Raw genomic sequence first — 25,295 nt, forward strand, 5'->3', positions numbered from 1 at the left:
CACCATGGCTTCTCATCCACCTGCTGCGGCCAGCGACGCCAATGACACCACTGCCACTGCTGCCACTGCTACCACGACTACCACCGCCACCAATCCCGTGCAGGAGCAACACCAGACTGACGCCGCCGATGCTACACACAGACCCGTCAAGCGATCGTGGAGGTAAAGGACGCGCCATCACATATCGAGGGCCCATCAGCTAACCATGCTCCCAAAGACGCAAGTATCGCAAGATGCGCATCAAGTTCGACGAGGCTATGACGGAGAGCGACAACCTCATCAAGCACGAGTGGAAGGCCATGGGTACCGCGCGCCGCCTCCAAGAGAACAACGACCAGCTGCTGGATATCCTCCTCGAGCTCAACGACCAGACGCGCGTCAACTCCCGCCTGCGCTTCGACCTGCGCAGCCTGTCCCCCGCAGACACCGCCGTGCCTTCACTCGAGTCGGGCCCCGGTCCCCAAGTCATCAAGCAGCAGCTGCAGGCCCTGAGAGACGACCTCGCCCGCGGAATCATCACGCCCGAGCAATATGCCACGCGCGCCGACCAACTGCACTCGTCGCAGTCGATACACCATACGCTCAAGTCGCTCGCCAGCCTTGAGCATAAGGTCCCTCACACCACCCGCCAGGACTTTGCCGAACACCCAGTCCCCGGCATCGACCTCAGCGAGCATGCTCCCGGTTACATGTCGCCCACCCACGAGGACGAGTACCTGCTGGCCACCGATCAACTTCTCGAGCAGCCCGGCTTCGACCAGTCCCTGCAACACGGCCGTCCCATCCGCCTCGCCTCAGCCCAGCCACCTCTCAGCGAAAAGGACCTTACTGTTCGCAATCCCGACAGCGTCTACAACTGGCTGCGCAAGCACCAGCCCCAGGTCTTTTTGCAGGACAAGGATGGCGCACACCACGAGAACCTCTCAGAGAAGTCGGCAGCCCCAAAGGCAACAAAGGCGAGCGCAAAGGCCAAACGAGAGTCAGCTATAGGTACCCCAGGCCCACGCGATCACCACGACGACGAAGACTCAGCCGCGCCAGAGACCGCAAAGGGGCGGCGGAAGACTGGCGGCGGAGACGACGACACAGCCTACCGGCCCAAGGGCGGGAGCAGTCGGCCCACCAAACGCAAGCGCGAAGAAGGTGACACGCCGGCGCCTAAGGGCAGGAAGAAGACGCGCCCGAGTACTGGACCAGTTGGCTGAGCCAGCGATCAACGCTATGTATTGGACATTGAACATCACTACTCTGCACCAAGTTGAATCAATCATCGACTGTTTCCAGCAAGGCAAGCCGCTACTACCCTATCTGTCTCGAAGACAGCAACCACGTATCCTTTTTTTTCCTTTCCAAAATCCATGTACTAGTACAGAGCCATTGAGGAACAATGGATCGGGTGGGGGCGTCATTGGCGTTTTTTTTTCTTTCCGAGTCTTCCACTCGAGGTGTTGCAGGGTTTAGATATACCCAATGGTGTCTTCTTCTTTTTCTGTTTCCTTGTTTTGCTCGTTGCTGCGAGATCACCCCTGTACCACATTCCACGGTCCATACGAGCTTCATTTTTTCCATCTTCTTCTTCTTCTCTTGTTGAGAGAGACGAAGTTTCCAAATAACATGGTCTAAAACATACCTTTGTAATCATGACCATTCTCTTATCCCCGCCGCCCCCTGGATTGGGTCGAAAAAAATATACGAATCTAAGTCGCATTCTTTTTTTTTGGCTATCACGATTGCCGCTAGGCCATCATCACATGTATACAAGTGCGCCACGGCGCGTCCGTAGTGTGCGAAGTAAGAAGCAGAGAAAGGGAGAGAGAAGCGGGGGGGAAATAATACACGTGAGAATGAACAAGTTTTGTCAATTGCAATTGTCTTTTTTTGCCTTTTACAAGATGTAGTACATGGTAGTTATTGTGTACACTTGCTCCCCCCGAGTCCATCACCATCTCAAACTACCTCACTTGCTTCCTCGCCGCCCCAACCATGACGGGTTCCGCGACTCCCTCCGTAAACGGCAAACTTGTCTCGACAATCCTCTTTCCATCCACCAACTCCCCATTTCCTGCACGCTGATCCTCCAAATACGCAACTTGGCGTCTCTTCTCCTCGAGATATTTTTTCCTCTCCTGCGTCAGCACCCATTCCTTGGGGAATTCGTGCCTCTTCTTGGGGGTGTGGTGGCGAAAGTCAAATGGCACATCTTCAAACATGTCTTTGGAATCTTTCGTTTCAGCGATTAAGGAAGAGATGGTTTCACCGAGGAAACGCTTGTTTTGAGGCTGTGTGTCGAATTTTTCGCAGGAGAGCTTGATGATGTTTGTGGAGGGGTTGTAGCGGGGGCCAGCTAGCTTGATGAGCTTGGAGACTTGCGGGGCGGTTAGAGAGTGCGATTGGGTGAGGTCTGAGGGTGAGAATTCGACAACGACTTTGTTGGCGGCGGGGTGGGATTCGCCGAGGTAGGAGGTGTAGCGGAAGCGGAAGGGGGTGGCTGATGTTGGCGGGGTGAAGGGTTGGGCGAGATCTGGGGGGATTTGGTTAGTATCAAGTAGGCTTTTAGGAGTAGATGTGACGTACGACTAAGAAGTGGTAGCTCCCAGGCTATCAATCGAGCGTACTCCCTTAATTCCCTGTGCTGTTGCAATTCACCGTGGCCGTGGCTCGTCAGGTCATCACCATAGTAATCCTCATCTGGTCCCATGCTTTCTTCTCCTTCGGCCCAGAATCCCATTGATGCTTTCCTCTTGTCATCCTCTTCAATGTCAAAGTCCTCGTCTGTTTCCAGGCCAAAGTCTTGCGTCTGAGGTAGTCCTCGTTTTCCCTTGCGAAGAGCGTCGGCGACAACGCTTGGATCGATTTCTGCTAGTGAAGCCCGGAGATTATCTAACATGGCCGCGTCACGCTCGGCCTGAGACATTTCCTTGAAATCTTTCGTGGGAGTCGTATTTGAAAAGCTCAATTCCGGGCTGAGTTCATCAAGCGTTTCCGTCGGTGGCTTTGCATTCGCCGAAGTGGCAGAGCCCTCTTTGGTGGGCTCATTGGCATATCGTCGAGGTGTTGTGGACAGCGGGCGCTGCCATTGTGTGGTCGTGTGCCTTGGTGCTGCTCGAGGTCGTATCCGCGACGGGCATTGCCTTGACTGCAAGAGCAGCCTTCGTGTTGTCGACGCCATTGGGTGCGGGTTAGTGGTGATGCCGTCGTCGACTTTTCGCGATGCGGGATTGCTTGGCAGTGGAAGCAAAGTGCCACCGCGCGCCGGACCAATTGAAGCGAAGACAGCCCGACCTCCGCTTTCATGGCTACGGTGCCCCCGCATGTTTTGATCATCAACTCTAACACATCATTGGTCTGTATTTTGGATAATACTCTCAGCAGAGAAGCCTGATACCAATAATCTAAACCTACATCGTCGTCACCATGGCCGACAGCTGGAAGTGGACACCTGACTCGAAACTCTGCTTCATCACTACTGGAGCTACCGCTCCATTTACTGCTCTGATTGAATCCGTACTCAGTCCCTCAAGTCTAGATGTTTTACGACAAGGTGGATTCACACATCTACTAGTCCAATATGGATCAGCTAGGGACATTTATACAAAATGCTCCAGCGATGCTCGCGCCCACTTGCAAAGCAGCCAAGAACAGCGAGACTTGATCGTAGATGGCATCGATTTCAGCCCAGACGGACTTCAAGCACAGTTTCAGCTTGTTCAGAGGTCCAAAGGCTTGGTCATCTCGCATGCTGGTACTGGGTGTATATATCAATTAGACACAGTCATAGACTAATTCTTCCAGGTTCTGGCTCGATTCTCGAAGCCCTTCGGTATCAAATCCCACTAATAGTCGTGCCCAACACCGGTCTACTTGATAATCACCAAGAAGAGCTCGCTGTTGCCATGGAACGAAACAACTATCTCATTCGCGGCGATGTCACGTACGATGAGCTTTCTCAAAGACAGCATTTAAGCTAATAAGACCACAGAAATCTTGCGCCAGCGATCAAGCGATCTGATGAATTTCGAATCAAAATGTCTCAGTTCCCTCCAGTCACTAGTGGGAAACACCGTGAGACTAAGAGTTTTGCTGCCATTATGGATGAGACAACTGGATTCATGGATTGATGGTGCTGATTCTAGAACACATGTTCTTGGTGTTTTTATTAACCTACGCAGTGTTACTTGCAATGGTGCACTATGTCGGATTCTTAACGATGCTGGACAACGACTCCAACGGTATAGTCAATACATCGAATCGACACTTGTTATATAAGGCAGGGTCGAACGCATCGTAGCAAAGACGAAGAGAGAAAACGATGAGTAAAATTAAAAGAGGATATTGAAAGTGAGCCCGTTTCATGATAGCGGCAAGAGTAGGAAGAGATTACGGGTTTGCTAAGGGAGATTACCAGTGTGGGAGATCATTGCAGCAGTGTTACACAGTTTGCACCTCGTATTCAATGGTCTGTTAACGCGCCTCGACAACTCCACACAGAACACGAGACTGAAGGATTGCAGTGGAGTAAGGTCTTGTCGCATCAGCACCAGAAGGTGCGACGATAGATTCACAGAGTGGTAGGTTTGGAAAGAGAGAAAAATATGACAAGTAATGTTCGAACCCATGACATTAGGTTCAAGACAAAGCCTATCATAAATGACCATCTGCACTCGAACATGGAATGTGAGAACTCAGCACTATTGGTATTGCGAAATTGTCAGCATGCGCATGGACATTGATTTGAGAGCAGAATAGCCTTTCCACTTTGCTCTCATCCGAAGAAACGAACAACAGGACATCACACCTTCGCTTTTCGAAAACCACGAGACGCCTTTCACAGTCACGGGACCTTACGCCAAAGGAACCACATCCTGCCTCGGTGCTCTTACCAACCTGGGCAAACGACAATAGTCTCAAAGTACCCATTTGTCACGTGTCACACCGGAATTCTTGCATGGCCTCGATCGCAGTGGGCATCGTGGACCTGGACTGTGGGGCAACTCCAACATCCTTCATCACATGCTGCAGTCGCAGCAAAAAAAAACTCTGAGCAAAAGTATGTGGACCCCAACGCGCAAGATGCCGTTCTCACTACCCAAATTCGTCATTCCGTCCATGAACCCAAACACTAAATGACGAAAAAATATTCAAACAAACTCCACCGCAAGGCATCGCTGCAGAATTCTGCATCGCAAAACCCACAGCGGGTTGAACTCTGTCTTCTTCGCACCCAACTCCACAAGAGAAACTCCGCGCCCGGAATATCCCTCCATGGAGCAACAAGCCGATTACACAATCACGTCTCCAACTCGTCCCCGAACGACCACCATAGTATGCCCGTTCACCGTTTGACTCGCAACCCCGAACCTCGGCTACGACTCATTGCCCTTGCCCACGACTCTTCCCCTCCCATCCCTCCCCCATCCCTTGCTAAACAAACGCTCACCCTCCAAACCCTGTCCCTCCAAACCATCGTTTCGCAAACCTCGCAAATAACTCTGTAACAAGACAATAGAAGAACACCCACGTGACGATAACCTCCTCCTCCCCCCAATAAACTGCCGATCTTATTTCCCCCGGCTTGGCCTGGCCTCCCCCCCCAACTCCCCCGAAATATAGTGAATGAACTTCGAAACAAAACAATACTTATCTCCTTGCTCTTATAATCTAGTAGTTAATAATCGCATCACATCACATGTTTTTTTGCTGTTTCAATATCACAAGTAAGTAGAGAGATAACACGGCAGGTAATTGCGCGCACGTGTGTGTATGTGCAAGCTGTGCTTCAAAAAGCCGCGTACTATGGGCGCGGGTCGTCGGCCGTAATCACAGCGCCCGCTCTTCTTTTGAGCCAAACGAAACGACTCGCGGCGCAAAGCAGCGCACAACTCGCTCGCGCAACCCGCTTTGCGCTTGCGATTTTTTTTCTACCGACATATGGAAGTTATTGTGGCGCTTTTTTTGGTTGGCTTTGCGCGACCCGCCCCACGTCGCTCAACGGTTTCGAGGGCCGTTCGTGTTCGGGGAAGGGGGGAACGCGTGGGTTGGGTTCCGTTCCCCCCCAATCCCCGGGTTATATGTATGTGTGTGTTCGGAATAGTTGCTTGTGGGGGGGGGGGAGGGGGGGAGGTTGGGAAGGTACTTTACAAGCCATGTACGTAGGTATGTAGTAAGTGGATAATCTTTTTTTGTTGCCGTTGGGGTGCCGTGTCGGGGAAAGTGAGGAGAGAGAAGGGAAAGGGGGGCTGTGCGGGAGTAGTAGGGCTTACGAGGGTGAGAGAGAGAGAGGGGGGATTCGCCGGTGTGCAAGAGAGAGGTTTGGGGGGTTTCGATAGGAGGTTGCCAAGGTTGAAGATGTGGTTGTGATGGTGGGGAATCGATTGTGACAGTCTATTCTTACACTGTCATGTATCATCACTAGCTTTCTTAACGCTATTTTGCTTTTTCGCTTTTTGGAGCCTCTTCAACTATGCTATTTATAATTTACCAAACCAAAGTCTTGTTAGTGGACGTGACGATGTGGGAAAATGTTGAGAACGCAAGATGATGTAGAGTAAATGCCCATATTCTTTTGACTGACGAGACGGATCGCTAAGGGTCGTACTTGGTTAGTTCTTACGACCATATGTAATACGGTCTAGATCACGTAGATTCTTGGCTGCGCAATGCCGTTTTTGATGTGCATGACTACTATCTCCCTGGCAAGTTCCGAAGTGCTTTATACCGGTTTTTGTCCATTAGCATTCTTCTCTTTTTTCCAACGAACATAGCTCACACTGCAGCTGAATGTACAGAGTTTGCCAAGAGAGCCCTTTCAGTGTCATCGGTGTATTGTTCCGTGGTGGAGAGACTACTGCAACTTAGTAACAGTAAAGCAGCTGTGACTTTGAAGACGTGCATAGTGAAACTGATGATGTACATAGGAGCTTCTGCTCTAAATTTAACATGGTTAGAAGTATACCTGAAGCTGTTGTAAACGGGTTTTAACAGACGTGGCACTAAAGTTCTCTCATACACACTTCGCAAACCAAGAACGTAGTAATGCGCATACCTATACTTAATTCCTCGCCATGGATTTCCGCACCAGTGGTTTTCAAAGACGATGCAAAGTAATACATAAAAAAATGTGACAAAGCTTATGTGAGAATCACGAAGAGATTTATCCAGCCATAAAGTTGGCAGCATCCAAAGATACTTTGGGGACATACGACATGATTCGCCAGGTACGAAATTTAAGCGGTAAATATAGAGGCACATCGCTACGGATCTACCCATCGGTGTGCACCCTCGTACCAGAGAAACATAATATAGTAAAGATCTGCTCTGTCAAGAAAAAAAGGAACAAAATCTTTACCAAACTCCCCCCTTACTATCTCCGTATGGTACAAACCCCTCGCGTACGTATCCTATTATTAAATTAGACGTTACCCTTCTGGCGTTCTTACATGCTCCGTCCCACGTCGCGTAACCCGCTAGCAGCGGGTATGCACTGAAAAACACCCAAACTACAGCGGTGCACCTGTCGTATCTGCAGCTACCATCAATCACACAGACAGCGATGCTCAGGACACTATTCTGATGTGCTGTGCAACCAGCGGAACGCCACAGCGCGAAGCGGCAAAAGTCGGGTGTGTGTGTGTGTGTGTGTCTGGGCATATTTTGTTGGTAATATTCTACTAATCATCGCATGCGAAGATGATCAAGAAAGGTAAGAAAGTAGTGCAACAAGTTGCTGACTGAGACGAAAGTGGCTAGAACAACCCTTGGCTGTCATGGCCAAGTGGGTATGTGCAGTTGTACACTTGTACTTACGTATGTAAGGCGTTCTAGAAAGAAAAGGGGCGTGTTGTGCCGTGAGTACTACCGGTTTACTTATTCAGGGTATATGAGCGAGTTGGGGTAATCACATAGTAATGTAGGGCGTTCCTTGCTTGTCAGTAAGGGACGTTGGACAGAGAGAGACCATTGTGTTAATGGCGCTGACTAGCTGCGTGGGCTGTGCCTAAGCTGTGCGTAGCTGTGCGAAGCCCCGTTTCCTACGCAACGCCTTCGTCCGCGTCGTCCGGACTCCAAAAGTCGAAAAGCTGGGGCAGCAACAGGTGCTGTGTCTGGCAATATCCCTGTTGACTGTGTACTCAGACAGAACGCGTTACCTGCAACCATGTGTGGGTGTGTGACCGGGCCGTGCGCCTACTAACTAATTAAGCAGTTGAAAAGGCGAGTTTGTATGGTTTGGCTTTCTGTCAAAGTGACACTAATTTTGAGAGGGCGTTTCTGAAAATGCCTTGGTCGTTTTGTACACATGTGAAGTCGAGTGGTGTTCACACAGGAGATGCAACTTTCTGATTAAGACGTCGGAACGAGCATTCACCCTCCCGCCTTGGCGTCAGGTACCCGAGATGTGCTGACGAAAACCTGGGCCCCCGAACCCTGCGCAGCATGTGCATCTCAACAAAGAGATTGTGCGCGCAGTCTGTATGGTCGTCAAGTGCTTTGGTAAGCTGAAAACACTTTATCGATGCCACGGGCTGTTGAACTGTACCCTAGCAGGCCGCTGACTGGAGAGGAGTTTGCGCAAGTGAAGCAAATTTCAGGGCACAGGCAGTGTTGACCAATGGATGGCCGAGTAAAGTTTGGCCCAGCTGTCTTGACGTGGAAATTCGATATTTGGAGCCAAACTTCACCATGCTTCTCTTTGGCCTGGCATGAAACAACAGGACACAAGCGCTCGTGACACGGCCCGATTAATATTGTTGGGCAACTATGGTGCAGCGCCTCGTGCAACGCCACTATCAGTTCCAAGGGCGAGGCTGGTGTGAGCCAGAAAAACAATCGTGTTCGGCGACGACTAGGAGAAAAGGGACTTGTTCGCGAGAGCTTCGAAAAAAGTACGGCTAACGGCATGTTCCCAAAATGAAGCGTACCCCAAATCCCCGGAGAGTGCATGTGTCGTCATCGAATTTCCGACAGCTAGTCAAGCATACGGCCTGGTACGTCCGGGTGCGCGGTAGCGGGCATGGCTTCCCTGTAGATTGGCGTAAGGAGCCGGTGCCGCGCTCGTTAGGACGAGCGAGTGTAGCAACGGTCCTCGCGACAAGTATCCCGAGATCCGCGTGCGCCTGCCGGACAGGTTGACGGCCCATATGCGTACGTCTCAGGCCCAAATTGGTTGCAGTTGAGCATTTTGATGAGAGGTGTGACATGGCCATGGTCGTGGTAAGGGGCGCACAGCGAGGCTTGTTGCTGCCAGCTGCGGCGTACAAGCCACTTGACTCTGCGCAAACAAAAAAAACAACGACGACGAAATGCCGCAGCGTCAGGTGCAAGGAGATGCGCAGTAGCTTTGGGCATGAACCGAGATGTAGTCTAGCCCGTGTGGGAAGTTGCCTTGTGCCGATCTACTACGGTTGGTGATCAGGCCGTACGCGGGTCATCACAACCAAGACGATGCCGGTAGATCAGTAGTACGACTTGGAAGATTTGGGCGGCTGGATTCCACCAGCTTCATCCTACAACACGAAGTCGTTGGCGGCTGAGACACTGCGTCACGAGTGTCTGCGTATGTACGTAAGTACGTATAGTTTGACAAAGATTATTTTTGTTAGAGCGTAAAGGGGGGTTTGATCTGCATCGAGGCTAGACCAGAGGATGGATGCACAGGGTGAAAATACTGTACACGACTGTGGAGCACTGCGTAATTCTCACGAAACGTGGACGCACAGACGACGTTCACCCAGGGCAGATGTGAATTGAGGGGACGCAAAAAAAAGTTACAGGTGTTTTGATTGCCAGACGCAGAATTTGCTAATAGCCAGACAGAGTTTCGGACCGGTTTCCAATAACGGGCAGTTCACGGATCGTCTCATTTGCTAGTGACCTCTAGTCCACAGCCGGGCTTCACCTTGTCGGTCTGTCCAACGGCATATCTGCACGCACTCGGGCAAGTTGGCACGTGCCATGGATCGGGGATGGGGGAGCGTGGTCTGGAACGTGGCGGTTAATGATGCTCTCCACCCCTTCATTCCAAGGCATCCCGGCTGTCGTGTTTTGGGATCCGTCGTTTGTAAGAGACCAAGTTGTAGTGGTAACCAGGACGTGTGCATGTTACACATGTAGCAGGACAAGCGCAGCTGCATGCACTCGGGCGGGCCACCATGTCGAGTCTGCACGTCGACAGTTGCGCCAGTGGGTGGCTGCTTTTGCCGTAGACATGTGCTGTAATGTCAAAGTATCTGGACATGGAATACATGCATGGCAGGGTAGGCGAGCAGCCGTATCCCGGAGGCGGAGGCCGAGCAGTGAAAGAGGTTGAGGTCATCGCCCTGGCCCCCCGAACACTTACCGGATGGCCCATGGAACGACTCGGCCCAAGAAACGTGGCACGGCCAATCAGCGTATGGTCGGGGGTTTGCAGTCTGATTAAACCCAACCCTCGACTGCATGGATCAAGCGTTTTTCTCAGCTGGGCTGACGAAGACTATTGCCCCGCCTTGCTTTTGCTAGTTTCCCCTAGCTGTCCCGAAACGCCCAGTCAGGCCCATTTGTATCCAGTACGCCCCGTCGTTCCCGTCCACAAAACAACATCACAACAACAAAAAAGCAAGCCTAATATGCTCCCACAAACATAAACACCGCCCATCACCTGCACACCATCTTGTCGTCGACTCTCCGCCACTACTCACGCTAGGCACCAAGCCAACATGACCACCACTATTGCTCTTCCCTATGACGACTTGCGGCCCCATGTTCTCCGGCCCAAGAAGTCCTTCTTCCAGCGCCTCAACACCCCCGACCACCTCATATCTCGCATGCGCTCCCTCAAGGTCGACGACTCCGCTTCCCTCCTCAGGCTGTCGTCTGATCGTTCACGAGTATCCACTGTATCCCTCCTCTCTACCCCGGACCTTGACCGCGACTACTTCCCCGACCTGACCAAGCACACCGAACTCGAGCGACCAGTCTCCTGTGCTGTCCTTTCGCCCCCAACCTCACCAATGGAAGGAAGCTTCTTTCCCATCCAGCAGTTCCTTGCGCCCATGGACCGGAAAACCAGCAAAGAGTTTGTCCAAGGCATGCAAACCTACGTCCACTGGAAACAGGCTACCTACGAATCAACCATCAACCAAGCCCCATCCACCTCGCCACCTCAAACCCCTCAAAGCTCCTATTCCTGGACCTCGTCAAAGAGCTCCCGCAGCGAAATGTCTGACGAGGAGATGGATGACTGGCTCGACAAGCCCATGGATGCCGATGTCCATCGCTTCCGCAAGCTATCTGCTGCATCTCTCGAGAGCCTGCCCTCGTCCGATGGGTCCGAAATCAAGATTCACGTGATCCAAGAGCAGCCCGACGAAGAAGAAATCGCCGCCCAAGGCAACCGCCGACAGCTTTCCAGCATGTGGCGCGAGACCTGGTGCTGGGAAACCAACAGCCAAAACCGCACTGCCAACGACCAAGGTTACGAAATTGTCCTGCCAACATCCACAGCTGACGACGACTCCTCGGCCAAGTGAGAGCGTCGTCGCAGTTTGGCTCGCGCTAAATTTCCGTGAGCTTTTTTTAACCCACCTGACTTTCTCCGTGAAAGCCACAAACGCGCATCCGCGCCGTCTCAGCTGCATCAAGCCGAATGACGTAGCGCCCGGCGCCGGCGCCACTGCGCCACCTCCCGAGTACCAAACCCAAGGGAATCTTACTCGGGAACCTATTAGACAGAAACACTTGGACTCTAAGTTGCGACACTTGTAAACCAGTTTCACCCAAAAGGAGCGAAGAGACGAAAAAAAGAGAAGATGAGCACAAGACCACCCCAACCCCCCTTGCGTGTCACAAAAAGCTCGTTGCCAGCCACACACATACACAGCCGCAACAGAAGCAAAATGACCAAAGCGCTCGGAGACCAAAGGGGCCAAGAGAGAAAGAGAGATGCGATAGATTTACCACCCACGTCGTTTGTTGGCAGGTTTCAACCAGACGCCGTAGATGAAGGACCCAACCGCACGACGAAGACATCACATAGACCCATATATACCCAACCCCCCACCCCTCATCCCAACACAAGCAGCTCAACAGCGCTTTGAGAAGAATATTTCCTTTGTCAGATACCACCACAATGTCCTTGTTTTTTTTTCGGCAGACTCAGTTGACGTCCCGTTACCTTTGTAAATAAACCTTTTTCCTTTTCTATAACTATAACTATAACTATCCTATTATTCATACTACCTTGACTTTTACTCTCCACCTGTGTATCTTTTGAACGTTTGCCCTTTCGCCGCTTCAATCTCGCGTGCAGCTAGACTGATAGAGAGCTCCTGCGATCACGCCACCATCTCGATTATAAACGAAAAAAAGGAAGAAGAGAGAGAGAGAGAGGCTGACAAGCCCAGGTTTTTTTTTGGAGGATACGGAGTGCGATGTATATTAAAGGCGTGATATCAGAGAAATAGATGATAATAATGAAAAAGGTATAAAACTATAGAGAAAAAGAAAACACCGAAAAAAGGGTTACACGTGACGTGAGATCCCCCTCTTTTGGAACTCGTTCCAAGTGATGATACATATCAAAAAAAAAGCAAACCATTACGCATAATCATAAAGCACCTTCTCAACCCACACACACACAAACATATACACGTTTAAACTCTCTTCGTGAGTAAAGAAAAAAAGAATGTTTCTTCCAAAAACCCTTACACCATATTCCTCCCTTTAAACTGTGCCGCGGGCCTTGAATCCTGAAAGGGCGAGCGAACAGATTCACTCACATCGACCTCCGTCGTCACTGTAATATTGCCCAACTCATGTGCGCCGCCGCGGCCATGCACAGAAGTATGGCGATTCAGTCGTGCAAAGCTCTCTGTGCTACTTCGCGCATCACCCCCGACAGCAGCCGGCGAGCTTCTGCCTGAGGAATTGACGGAGGGTGCGGTGGTGGTGGTGGTGGTGGTATCTTTGGTTGTTTGGTGCGCGTGGGTGGCGTCGATTGTAGTAAGCATGTACGATTTCCCGCCCATCGCATGATGCGCTGCAGGAGCCTCGCCGCCGTCGAAAAAGCCGCGATCCTCCAACTTGGGTGAGCCGAGCGGTCCATAGCTTTTATTCGTAGATCGTTCCTTTGTCCCCGCTGCATACGCATCTGAGAAGTATTTAGGCTGGGTAGTCTTGCCGGAGCCTTTGCCGTAGGTGGAGACGAGGATGGAGCGGAAGAGCGGTTTGAGGCAAGGAAGGTTGCCGGCGACCATGCCGACGTTGCATTCTTGGACTGTCCAGATGGTGAGGTTGCGCGAGTCCCACATTAGGTCGCCCGCGCGCCCGTAGTTGCCGATGTAGGAGAGCTTGATCATTGAAGCGGCCGTGGCGAAGAGGCCGAGGCCAAGGATGCAGATTAGGGAGGCTTTGTGGCGGCGGTTCATTTGAACGCCCCAGAGCATTGGGATCTGCGTGGGGGTGTGGTGTTAGATAGTTGTTACTTTGTGTGTGTGTGGGGGGGGGTGGGGGGGTTGGAGAACGACTTACGGGTATGCCGATAGAGAAGGCAAGATCGGTAATCATGTTCAGAACGGTGTTGAGGTATCCGAGGATCTTGATTTGCGTTACGGTCCAGCATGTGCCTTTTACTGTTAGATCCCACATCATTCGGACATCGCTACATTGCAAGAAGACAGTTAGAACGCAGCCGAATGTGTAGACGCCCATGAATACTAGTGTTGGTTAGTAAAGGTTTGGATGTAGTGCTCAAGGAGAGGCCATGTCAACTCACTCATGATTCCCGTGATGAGACGCCGGAAAAAAGGCCTGACTGCAATTCTCAAGAGGAAGAAGCCCACAGAGATCTTGACAAAACATATGGCGAAGAGATATATCGGTTGCGATATAAAGTTCAACTTCATTGCTTGCGGAAAGTCTTTGGGGTCAATGTATTCGATGTGTCGACCTGCGCCATAGTAGACCTGCGGTATGATTACGCACTGGCCTGCAATACACTTGTTCATCCATCAGCGAGTGTACGAGGAAGGCGTGTGAACAAACATACCAAAACCATTGACAAAATCATCGTGTAGTCCTAAAAGGGCGGAAAGATCAGCAACTGTCGACCCACAGTGTTGTTGAAAACACTCACATCCCACCCCACATTGCGGATCATCCGAATGCGAACATAGAGTCTTGCTATCGTGGTAATCACTGCCAGGATGAAAACTGACAGAGTGGCCCCCAGAATAGTAGGCCCTTGATTCTCGTCTGGCCGTACCGCCGCCATCTCGGCGCGTTGAATCATGGTCAAGGAAACGTATGTGCTGGATTGGGGAACTTGTGAGACCTTAGACCCAGGCGCATGCCATGTTCTTAATTATGAGAGGAACTCCCAAGCCGCCGTGCTAACAAGCGACTGCAGCCAACCGAAACCGACCAGCCCATTGATACAGGGGGCACAAGACTACAGAGTGAAATGTTTTCTGAGACTGGACTCGCAGAACCTTAAAACCGCCACACGGAGGTCGAGGGAACAGGCACCATTTTGTCAGTAATAGCCTGCTTTGATGCGGTAGGTGTACTTAGCCCCAGCTAATAGGAAATCAGTCGCCATCTATTGCAATTGCCACTTACGGGCAGCTGGGAACGGACTTGAAGGGATTTGGGTTAGTCCTGCAGAAAAGAAGGTGTTCATCCAGCAGGACCTGCTTGAGACGGATGCTCGGCGGAGCATCCAGATGCGTTTGATCAGGTACAAGCTACGCATGCACGACATCAACCCCCAGGGTCCATGCGAGCAGCTGGTAAATCGATTCTCGTAGCGATGTCCGAGTGCGGTAAAGGTCGCGATCAACAAGTTGCCAGAAAGGATCGGCACTTGCAACGTTACTCACACGATGTCAAGGAAGGATGCAAGTACTCATCACATGAACTGCAGAGATGCTATTCAAGATCGTAGCAAAAAGAAAAAAAAGAAAACGTTCACGATCTGGTTGTCTTGCCCCGCACAGCAGTTTGAGATGGAGGGAGTGACATATTCCTGGAACAAATTTACACTCTGCAGGTTACTGTGCCACTCTCCACGTGGGTGGTGAAGCCATACAGGATGTCACCGCTGCCGATCGAGCCCGAATCCGCCGCGGGACTGGCAACCAATCCATCGATAAACAGCGAGATTACGAGAGAGGAAGTGTGATGGGCCGTAGTTCAGACTCGGCAATGCATGTATTCGAAACTAGGCATGAGAATCCTCCAGGAGAAATCCTGGATCACCTCACGGTATTGACGCGGTCAATATTCGGCGAGAGTACCCAGGCTAGATGTGAATCAGGATCATTAGATGCGCTGCGGCTTACAGGACGGCATTTGTACCCCGCATCCTGCATGTAATCCCAGTAAGCATGTGTTTACACAAATGTGTATGCTGGCAACCAGACATCAAGTAAATCTGTTCGCACACGTGCTTGTTACCTGCCACAACGGCATGCCGAAAGGAAAGCGAGCCTCTTGCGGGACGGGAGAGGGAGGGAGAGGAAGAAGGCGTCCTCGGAGGGTAGTGAAGTTTGTAACTGTCATAGTACCGGCTAATATCGTGGTGGTTGGCCTGAATATCTCGTGCGAAGGCGGCACGCAGGTTTCAACAAGGCTTGACCAGTGCGCGGTAGCCAATATAAGAAGTTTATCCTTGGGCATGAATGCAAGTCAAGATTATCCAGTAGGACAAGACGTCTTGGTTGCGCCATAAAACGTCTGTGCGCAAGGGAAAGGATGCAGGACGGGGAGCCGGCAGGACGGGACGTACTAGCACTTGGCAGGGTTTAGCCATGCGCCAAATAATAACAGCCAGCGGACATGGCTTCCTTTTTACCATGCGCCACGCATTCGACTCGGTCGACACCAGGCCCAAACTGGTCAATCAAAACCTCGAAGGATCTGTATTCTCGTAAAGACGCTTTTCTGGACCGCACGAAATGCAAGAGCTGGCAAAAAAGACAAGAGTCCGTGTTGGATACGGCAGGCACAGCAAGATTGCCAAGTGACCCGGCGATTGCTGCTGAAGGATGCCAGCTTCACGTGAACGCCTCCAGCAGCTGAGGCAGGGATATGGGCCAGATTGCAAAGATAAGTCAATGCAAGTGTGGTGGACTTGAAGAAGTCCGTAGTCCGCTCTCCAGACGGCAAAACTACATTGTATCGATTTCCCACCCATTACTCGTGCAAACACATGTGTTCAGCGGGAGCGATAGCACCACTGATGGATCCCGCGCCCATCTATCTAAGCGACAATGGGGGGCAATGGGGTGATGGGGCCGCCGGCTTCAGCTGAATCGCCATTGCACGACACCAGGCTTCCTAGCGTTCGTCCAGAACCTCGGGAGCTTCTATCCGATCTCAACAGCCACCTGTTTCCCCAACTACAGGCTTGGAACTATGCTATAATTCGCGGTGGACAGGCTCTTGTAAGGATAGCCCATTGACTTAATCTTAGAGGTAGGATTCTGGCTTCCTAAAATACTCACTACTAGGCCATCCTGCCTGAACTAGAAGAAATGTTATGCCCTAGGGACTTGCTTGTCATTGGTTTACACTGCCACATGGCCTCGACGTAAGCCCTAATGGGCTTCGAAATTGTCCTACGCCGCAGCCTAGCCGCGGTCGAGCATACAATTGGAGTATGGTTGATGTGGCTTTCGGTATCTGTCGCCCCCAACCCCGGCACTTGAGCATTGGACGCCCAAAATTACTAGAGCAACCCTTGAGTGAGACACTGCTTTCTTTTAACTATATATCCTTACAAACATGTCTGCTTCTTTGCTGGTGGCACCGCTTTCCATCACTTTGCTTTTTACCCCTCGCCTTTCTTTGCCTAAGCCTAATTCTCCGTGAGCTGCAGGACAAGATGCGTTTCAACTCTCTAGCGCTCCTCCTTGCTGCTGGAACGGTGTCAAACGCACTACCAGCGCCACAGAATGACCCCTCGCTACCTACTGAAGCCTCGAGTGATCCTGCAGTCGCCAGCCAGCAAATTGACCAGCTTGCTTCTTTCGCCGAAGAGCAGGTCAGGGCTGCGCTAGAAGGCAACAATGCCAAACGGGGCACTTGCAATGCCAACAACGTTGCCATTCGCCGCGAATGGAACGATTTGTCCAAGCAGGAACGCAAGGCCTACACAGATGCAGTCCTGTGTCTGCAAGCAAAGACTGGCAAGACGCCCGCCTCCTTTGCAGCAGGAGTCCGATCCCGATTCGATGACTTTGTCGCAAACCACATTGACCAGACTCTTTTCATCCACTACACTGGTACCTTCCTCGCCTGGCACCGCTACTTCACCTGGCAATACGAGCAAGCCCTCCGCAATGAGTGCGGCTACAAGGGCTACCAACCCTACTGGAACTGGGCCCTGACCGCCCAGAGCGGCCTTGAAAAGTCCGCCATGCTCGACGGCTCAGAGTATTCCATGTCCGGCAACGGCGAGGCCATCCCCAACCAAGGCGAAGTCGTCATCGCCGGCACTGGACCACCTGAAATCCGTCTTCCCCCCGGTACAGGTGGTGGCTGCGTCAAGAGCGGACCCTTCAAGAACATGAGTAAGCAGTCCCTTTTCAACCCCCCTCCCAAACTCACAATTCTTTCAAAGGAAGAAAAAACAAACACATAACTAACAATCTCCAACAGAGGTCAACCTCGGCCCCGCTAACCTCGACCTCACCAACGGCACCACAATCTCCAACGGCGACGGCCGCTCCTACAACCCCCGCTGCCTCAAACGCGACCTAACCGACTACTGCAACAAAAAATGGGCAAACGCAACCTCCATCGCCAGCCTCATCCTCAAAAACAACGACATCTGGAACTTCCAAATGACCATGCAGGGCTGGCCCGGTACTCCCGACCTCGGTGTCCACGGCGGCGGCCACTACAGCATGGGCGGCGACCCGGGCCGCGACTTCTTCGCCTCCCCCGGTGACCCCCTTTTCTACCTGCACCACGCGCAGATTGACCGCGTGTGGTGGATTTGGCAGCAGCTCGACCGCAAGACGCGCTTTGGTGCTACTGGTATTTCCGGAACTGGTACGTTTAGGGATTTTCCGCCTAGCGCGAATACGACGCTTGAGACTGTGATTGATCTGGGGTATGCGGCGAGTCCGCCGAGGAAGATGCAGGAGTTGATGAGTACGACCGAGGGGCCTATGTGCTATATTTATGCTTGAGAGTGAGTATGTGAAGGGAGGTGGGGATTCTTGAAATGGAAAGGATTGATTGTATATATATGTTTCTTCTTTTTAACTAATTGATATCATAATCATGAAAAGGGATGGTGGAGAGAGAGACTTACACTGTGTGAAATAGTTTTTGCCGTGGCTGCTTGTGTAGTAAGCGTCAGCCGGGAGATGTTGACTAAAGTAACTATATTTCGAGTCCAAAAAATTATCACGCCATGCGAATAAGGGGCCTTCATCAAGAAGTAAAATCTCATCCTAATTCCTTTCACATAGCTTAAAATCAGCATTCTTTTTTTTGTTTGATCGCAACTGACATAACCAATGAGATACCAGACAATGGATGATAAACACATGTATGTCATGATGATCAAACGCCGTCAAACGCCTCCCAGAGAAGAAAGCCAGCGTCTGGACATGAATAAATCTCTGTCCAGAACCCAGCCCATACATTACCCCCTCCCTTAATCCGTCCCAAAAAAAACACAACAAAGAAGGCCATCTTCCCAGACTAGAAGATGGAGTTAACAATGTTTCCACCAATGGTAGCACCTGTAAAAAAATGTAAGCGATTAAAAGATGCCATTGACAATTTTGCTTCCAATTGTCGCACCTGCACCAAAGATAGCCGCGTTACCCAGCTTCTTGCCAAACTTCTTGCCCTGCGTCTCCACCTTGCTGGGCTCGGCGGGCGGGGCCTGGGCGCCAGAGGCCACGTCGAGGGGCATGTTGCCGTAGTTGGAGGGAGCCGGGGCGGCGGGCGTGTAAGCGGGCATGACGCTCTTTTCTTCCTTGCGTACGTAGCTGGCGGGGAAGATGCCGTCCATGCCTGTGCGCTCGTTGCGGCCCTTCCACCACTCGTTGTTCATGTACTCGGTGACGGCGATCTTGTCGTTGGGCATGAGAGCCAGGTCGCCGGCGTCCTGGGCGTTGTACTGGTACATGGCCGAGGCGTAGCACAGCACGGGGGGCCCTGCGGGGGCGGCGGGAACAGAGGGGTAGGCTGGTGGTGGCGCGTTGGCAGGCGCGTCGGCGTAGTAGCCAATGTTGGCGGCCTTGTTCTCTGGCGGCGGCGTAGGCTGGCTCTGGATGTTCATCTGCGCGAGTTGTTGAGTCGGCACGGCGGCGGCGGGAAGCATGCGGGTGCTGTTCTCGGCTGAGACGGGCAGCTGGGCAGCAATCGCATCGTGTTGCGCAGAGGTGAGGACATTGGATTCGACGAGAAATTGGAGGTTCTGTCATTGTTTAACAAGAATCAACGCCAGGAGCAGAGTCGGCGCAGACTCACGTTCTTGATGTCGCCCAACGCTCGGTTGATCATGGCATTCTTGAAGCTGTCCGTCATGTTGAAGGTTGGCTGGTTGTAATCCGTGTGTCGCTTTGAATGCGCAAAGAAACAAAATGCCCCTCCACAGTCGGAGCGTGATAAGTGAGGTAGTATGTGTTTGTTGGTTACGGAGAGAGAATGCAAAGTCGAGTGACAGAAGAGTGGCCCAAAGGTGCAGAGTGGAGTTGAATACGAGGATAGGCACACTACTCGGAATGTCTGCGCCGCATTTGGGGCTGTGCTTAATTTGCTTGTGCTGCCTGCGCGGCAGCAGTGGGACGCGATATTTATTTACGGATCGTGACGAAACACGGCGCAATAGAAGCAACGTCCGTACGACCAACTGTGCATGCATTTCTATAGATTGAAGTCGTCGTCGTCGTGTCATTGCTTCTCTTCCACCCAGCCATAGCATTGCCTGCGTATAGACTAAAGTCCCAGGGTCTCCTGCAACTGTGGCTTGAGTCGGTCTTCCGAGTCCTACCCCGCCAAGACCCCCGCCCGTCTCTCGTCCGCGCCCATCGCCCATCCAGTACCCAACTATGACAAGAACACTTGCTTCCACAGCTCCTGTCTCTTATTCTCAAACGCTTCAAACGCCTTGACTGTGAACCCCACTGGAATCTGCTCCTTGCCCTCAATCAGTCCCTTCCACGCCTCGTCGGTAAACTCGCTCAGCGGCATGCCAATGTTCCCTCCATCCTTGATATCCGGCTGATGCTTCGCGTCGTGCAGTTCCGTCTGCACGGCTGGCGGAAAGATTTCAATCACCTTGATGTTTCCAGGCCCATTGGCTAGCTGGTGTCGCAGAGCGAGGATCATGTGATGCAACGCCGCCTTGGAAGCGCAGTAGTTGGGACAACGCGGAAGTGGCATCAGCGCTAATCCAGATGTCGTGTACACAAGTGACGTCTCCTTGCTCTGTCTCTGCAAAAACGGTATGAATGCCGTGGTAAGATGCATGTAAGAGATGTAGTTTGTTCGGAACTCCATTTCCAGCACGTCGAGATCGATCGTCTCGGGCCTGGAAAAGTCGAAGCCGCGCTGGATACCGGAGTTGAGGAACACACAGTCGAGATCCGGGTGCTTGCTTATTACGTCCTTGACAAACTTGGGGATCTCGTCCAGTTTCGTGATGTCCAGCACAAAACTGTCGACCTTGTCGTTGCCGTGCTGATTCTTGAATTCGTCCAACTTGTCTTGTCGCCGACCTACGATAATGACCTGTTTACCATCTTGTACGATCCGTTCCGCCAGTGCCCACCCAATACCCGAAGTCGCGCCAACTACAAGAATCTTGTTGTATTTGAGAGACATTGCTGCAAAGTATGTGTATTTTAGATATGAATGACGAGACCTCGAGCTGGAATCGCCCACGAGTTTATACCAGGTTTGTACCTGGTTATCAAAGACATCATCACAGCGCAACTAGCCAATCTGTATCTCAGTCTAGCCCGGGCTATTCGACCCACCTGACATATCAAGACTCGAAAGCAGCGGACTTACAAAAAAACCCATCGTGCTATGATGTTATTGTTGTAAGTACGTCATGGTGATCGGTCCTTCGGCAGTTGTTCCGATGTACTAAAGAGTACGAGACAAAAAACATTAAAATTACCCAACAGGAGAGATTCCCTAGTAGCTACCTACCTAGCTACTAATTCGCTGGTCGAAAGCTTGAGTACCGCTGAGCAAACGGGAAGCGCTATGATTTCTTTAAAAATATGGTTAGTATTCTTCTATGTAGTTATATATACTAGCTGATACTAACCCCTCCGTCCTGAATATAGACTATTGGTACATTACTGACAACCGCCGAGCGCTCTCAATGGTTACGCGTAATATTAATAGCTGAATAGAGTTGGTGCATTGCTAGATGAGCTGCTATAAGTATGTGAGGAGGCAGTGCGTAAATGCTGTTGTCAAAGTAGCGGTGCTGGCGCTTAACTGATGAACACATGCATCTTCCTTCTAAACTGGCTATCCTGATATATGCTAACCCTCTTCCCCAACCTCCCAATATACTCCGGCAATGTTCTGTCATATGACAAGACAATCACGTAGTAATGATCACGTGATTACATGAATAGCAAGGAACCTACCTTCAGCAGAATCCTAGATGATATAGGGTATATGGTCGCGAGTACGATTAGTTTCTAGTTACTGCATCAGCTTTGTTCTCATCGCATGGTTTTACGCGACAGGGGTCCTTCTATATCCGTTCTAGTGCGTTACAGGGTAAATCATGTAATGTATCTGTTGCACTGTAGATGCAGGATTGTGTGGTAAGAATTATTAGGTACATCGCTTTGTCCGTTGTTTAATCTTTTCGTTTATGTGTGGTGCATAGCTATTGCTTACTCTCGTTTGGAGTATTGGACCGAGCCCTGATGCCGATGTGACAGCAGATGCATACACGCCACTAGCAACCGGGTAGCTCGGCATGAGATTTGGGCGAGATGCAAGCCATCGCACGCACAACAAGGCTTCCTTCCTGCAGGGCGTATGTGCTTGCGTCGGGCCGTAGCGCTTTTTTGTTTTGGGTTCGTGTGTAATCTATACCATTACACTCGAATGAGCCTATCGCTCTGTGACTGCATAGTATGTTATGTGTATATGAAATAACGGAAAAGGATGGATTGATAACTCCTCTTCTGTTGACACCGAGCCGCTTGCTCATGCCTGCGCCAGTACCTATGTGTTCCACTCGGCTCTGTGAGAGTGGCCTCTTGTCAAGGACGTTTTCGTCTATCCTGTAGGCCAACCAATATTCACCTTTGTCCTGCATGCAATGGGACCGTCAATCGAGAGTCTCTCCTTAGGCCAAGTCGATGTCATGGGCAGTGAACACTTTGACGCAAAAAGAGATAGAGTTAGATATGTCTCTAAAACTTCTGGATACACCATGTGGGCTTGTACACGCACTCAAGGGGAATTTGATGCAACGTGGTCCATATCTCTTTTTGCTAAACGTTTTCTTGTCAGTGATTAGAAGCGCATCTCGAGTTCTGTCTCAATCAGACCTATCATATCTGGCTATTATCACGTGTGTATTGACTACAGGAGCAATGTGTACTTAATGTTTTGTGGCTATTGCCGCCTAGTATTGCCTAGAGTGGCGGCCCGCCTCATTTTTCTTTTTCTCAGCTTGAGTTATTTTTGAGCTGGTGTATCTTGCCAAAAGCCGACTTCCTACTAGCAGTGCAAACCCCTCTTCAAATTCGCGTAAGTCTGATGTGTGTCATAAACCACAAGAACTGTTCCTGTGTACATTATGAAAAGCAAAGCAGATCGCAGGCAGGTTGGTATCACTTCGGCGAAGCAGCTCGTTGCAACAAATGCAAGCCCCGCTTCTAATTTATCAAATCCCTGTAGCGAAAAGTCTAAGCCACACAATAACTTAATGCAAGTCGTAGTGGTACCGCATACAGCGACAACGCACAGATACCTAAACGGGCTCCCATCTGGGCAATCTCAATCTTTGCGTTTCCTCTTGCTTCCAAACAATAGTCGGCAGTATCAGTGACTTTCCTTCTCTTCAATCCATCCAACACAATCTTACCAACAAGGGTTACCTTTGCCCATAATCAACACGTGAGTGAAAAAGGTACTTAACAGTTTTCAAGGCAAAACATGTCGACCTCATGGCTGTATTCGGTCCTTCTGACCTTGACCTTTCTCCCCAACACTGCTGCATTCGAATGGGACGACTTCACCAATAACTTGGCAACCGACTTAGTATGTTTCCTGGAAAAAAGCTCAGAATTTGACTATAAGCTGACTGATCCCGGATTAGGGACCTGTCATTGCGCTATTTGGCGAGCAAGTGTCAAAGCAATTTCTAAGCGAATCTCTGACTACATGGGACAACATAATATTTGCAGTAGCGCCATTGGGAATCCTTACGGCTGTGGTTTCAGCAATCCGTGTTTGTGGCAGCCCCTCTCTGCGAGCCTTTATTGGAAGAGCACAAGAAGGTCCTGGGATTGCGGAGGTTGAGCTGCTATCCTGCACATCAGAAACGACATCTGAATTGTGGAACCAAGGTGGAATCGCTCGAGTGTTTGGCAGACCACAAATCCTAGAAGTAGTAAGGACTACGAACAAAGACAAGGAAACGTGCATGAGGCTCTTCGACCAAGCTTGTGGACAACTGAAGGAAGATGCAAGTAAGGAGTCGGCCAGCGGAGAACCATCATGGATTGTTGAACGAGACGAAAAAACTTCCCAGTTTGACACCCGTGGACACCTTAGCCCTAATCTCTCGCTGAACTTTGGAATCAAAAGGCTACGCAAAGCGTTCACCTACGGTGCAGCTATCCTCGGGCTAACGCTGCAGATTGGTGAGTTGACAGATAAAGCAAATGAAACATTACTAATCGTCACAGGAGTCTTGGTCTATGCAGGACTGACTGCTTACCGGTTCCCTCAAAATTTTTTGTTGAACGACAAACCGATAGAGAGATACGCTTTCCCACTGACTTTCTCCGGTACACTATTGGTGTGCTGTGGCATGTTTCTCTGCGCTTACATCATTGAAAATCAGACGGACGAGATATATTATAAGCGGAATCATCAGGTTACAAGCCAGTTATACTGGATACAACCAGGTGGTCAAAAGATTGGCGATCAGGTTTTCGAAGCGTTTGTGGGGAAAAGCGACGACGCTGAGTACATTAGGTCATCGAGAACCGACCGTGATCGCCCATGGGTAGAAATTATCCTATGGACAGCAGTGGTCATGACGACAATTGGTTTTGTAGTCCAATTTATTGGACTCAGAGGGATGCACTCATCTGTCACTGTCGCTCAACTGATTTCTACCTTGATCATGGCAGTTGTAAGAGCAGGCCTTCGAACCCAGCGGATGGACAACAACCGAGATATAATTGCATGTTCCGGCAACGACCTTAACCTAAGAAAAAAGGTTATAGGCCACGAGTTAGATTTCTTAGCGCTACATCTCGAGGACATCAGTGCGATTAGTATCTGTACTCAGAGGTTGGAAAAACGGTCACGAGGTATGTTCTATGATCATAATAGCAAACTACCAAAAAGGTGTCTTAACTTTGTAGGGTCTTCTTTAGATAAGGGAGGACGTGCGTTGAAAACCAGGTTTGACCTTGCTGGTTTGACCAGTGGGATAGGAGACCACTCATGGCACAGTAACCCTGTTAAGCAGATGGCAACGCGGTTACAGTCGGTCATTGATGGTGCCAGGCGAGTTTTGCAACTTCCGTTGCCGCACAGTCCCTCGGATAAGTGCATACCTCTCGAATATACGTGGAAGTCAGAACCCGATGGGAAGGTTTATGACAGTTCCTTCACTCTCAACTTACGTAATAAAAGCTCAATATGGAAGGTAGATGTGCTCCAGCTCGAGGCACTATTGGGAGTATGGGCTTGGTCACTTTGCAACAGCACTGATTCGGGAGACACAGCCAGCGGACATGGGGAAACCGCACGTCTGATCACCTTGGATTCGAGTGGCACACAAGAAGACAATGAGCTCTGGTACAAAATATGGATTCAGAGAGACCTCAGTTTGTGTAGTCAGAGTCATAAGGACACCCAAAAGTTTGGCTTCCAAGACGTAACACCATCACATGAGATGCTGGTGTATTCTCAGAACCAAACATTAATGATGTGCGCCCAAGACATATTTGCCTTATTCCTGGCGGTCAGTCTTGAAAGAGTTGGAAGCCTGAAGGGAGAGACAAGAGAACGCAAAGTTGCGGAAGGCGACTCTTTCCGATTACAGAATGACTGGATTGAAGAGATGGCAGACT

General features: G+C 50.7%; 9 protein-coding genes across 9 annotated transcripts; 5 read left to right on the plus strand and 4 right to left on the minus strand.

The window, feature by feature from the left end:
- Positions 1-4: 4 nt before the first annotated feature.
- On the plus strand, positions 5-1,205 carry COCCADRAFT_94082 (uncharacterized protein; the record flags this gene model as incomplete). Its single annotated transcript, XM_007713298.1, has 2 exons — positions 5-162; positions 218-1,205. 2 exons carry the CDS (start codon positions 5-7, stop codon positions 1,203-1,205), a joined length of 1,146 nt encoding a protein of 381 aa, XP_007711488.1.
- A 747-nt stretch (positions 1,206-1,952) lies between these two features.
- COCCADRAFT_94073 (uncharacterized protein) lies at positions 1,953-3,169 on the minus strand (the record flags this gene model as incomplete). Its single annotated transcript, XM_007713299.1, has 2 exons — positions 1,953-2,521; positions 2,575-3,169. The coding sequence occupies 2 exons, from the start codon at positions 3,167-3,169 to the stop codon at positions 1,953-1,955; spliced, it is 1,164 nt and encodes a 387-aa protein (XP_007711489.1).
- A 245-nt stretch (positions 3,170-3,414) lies between these two features.
- Positions 3,415-4,118, plus strand: COCCADRAFT_36090 (glycosyltransferase family 1 protein; the record flags this gene model as incomplete). Its single annotated transcript, XM_007713300.1, has 3 exons — positions 3,415-3,742; positions 3,793-3,931; positions 3,980-4,118. 3 exons carry the CDS (start codon positions 3,415-3,417, stop codon positions 4,116-4,118), a joined length of 606 nt encoding a protein of 201 aa, XP_007711490.1.
- A 6,573-nt stretch (positions 4,119-10,691) lies between these two features.
- COCCADRAFT_36091 (uncharacterized protein) lies at positions 10,692-11,504 on the plus strand (the record flags this gene model as incomplete). Its single annotated transcript, XM_007713301.1, has 1 exon — positions 10,692-11,504. The coding sequence occupies one exon, from the start codon at positions 10,692-10,694 to the stop codon at positions 11,502-11,504; it is 813 nt and encodes a 270-aa protein (XP_007711491.1).
- A 1,173-nt stretch (positions 11,505-12,677) lies between these two features.
- Positions 12,678-14,245, minus strand: COCCADRAFT_4378 (uncharacterized protein; the record flags this gene model as incomplete). Its single annotated transcript, XM_007713265.1, has 5 exons — positions 12,678-13,424; positions 13,504-13,688; positions 13,748-13,970; positions 14,021-14,050; positions 14,108-14,245. The coding sequence occupies 5 exons, from the start codon at positions 14,243-14,245 to the stop codon at positions 12,678-12,680; spliced, it is 1,323 nt and encodes a 440-aa protein (XP_007711455.1).
- Positions 14,246-16,858: 2,613 nt separating this feature from the next.
- Positions 16,859-18,170, plus strand: COCCADRAFT_4379 (uncharacterized protein; the record flags this gene model as incomplete). The annotated part of the gene is made up of 2 exons (XM_007713266.1): positions 16,859-17,546; positions 17,635-18,170. The coding sequence occupies 2 exons, from the start codon at positions 16,859-16,861 to the stop codon at positions 18,168-18,170; spliced, it is 1,224 nt and encodes a 407-aa protein (XP_007711456.1).
- A 581-nt stretch (positions 18,171-18,751) lies between these two features.
- COCCADRAFT_4380 (uncharacterized protein) lies at positions 18,752-19,524 on the minus strand (the record flags this gene model as incomplete). The annotated part of the gene is made up of 2 exons (XM_007713267.1): positions 18,752-19,414; positions 19,468-19,524. The coding sequence occupies 2 exons, from the start codon at positions 19,522-19,524 to the stop codon at positions 18,752-18,754; spliced, it is 720 nt and encodes a 239-aa protein (XP_007711457.1).
- Positions 19,525-20,046: 522 nt separating this feature from the next.
- On the minus strand, positions 20,047-20,823 carry COCCADRAFT_4381 (uncharacterized protein; the record flags this gene model as incomplete). Its single annotated transcript, XM_007713268.1, has 1 exon — positions 20,047-20,823. One exon carries the CDS (start codon positions 20,821-20,823, stop codon positions 20,047-20,049), a length of 777 nt encoding a protein of 258 aa, XP_007711458.1.
- Positions 20,824-23,139: 2,316 nt separating this feature from the next.
- On the plus strand, positions 23,140-25,054 carry COCCADRAFT_94008 (uncharacterized protein; the record flags this gene model as incomplete). Its single annotated transcript, XM_007713302.1, has 3 exons — positions 23,140-23,244; positions 23,303-23,849; positions 23,895-25,054. Coding segments are annotated over 3 exons (1,812 nt in total), but the record flags the coding sequence as incomplete, so codon positions are not given.
- Between the last annotated feature and the right edge of the window lie 241 nt (positions 25,055-25,295).

This window comes from Bipolaris zeicola (genome assembly GCF_000523435.1).
Source record: "Bipolaris zeicola 26-R-13 unplaced genomic scaffold scaffold_58, whole genome shotgun sequence".
Classification (NCBI taxonomy): Eukaryota; Fungi; Ascomycota; class Dothideomycetes; order Pleosporales; family Pleosporaceae; genus Bipolaris; species Bipolaris zeicola.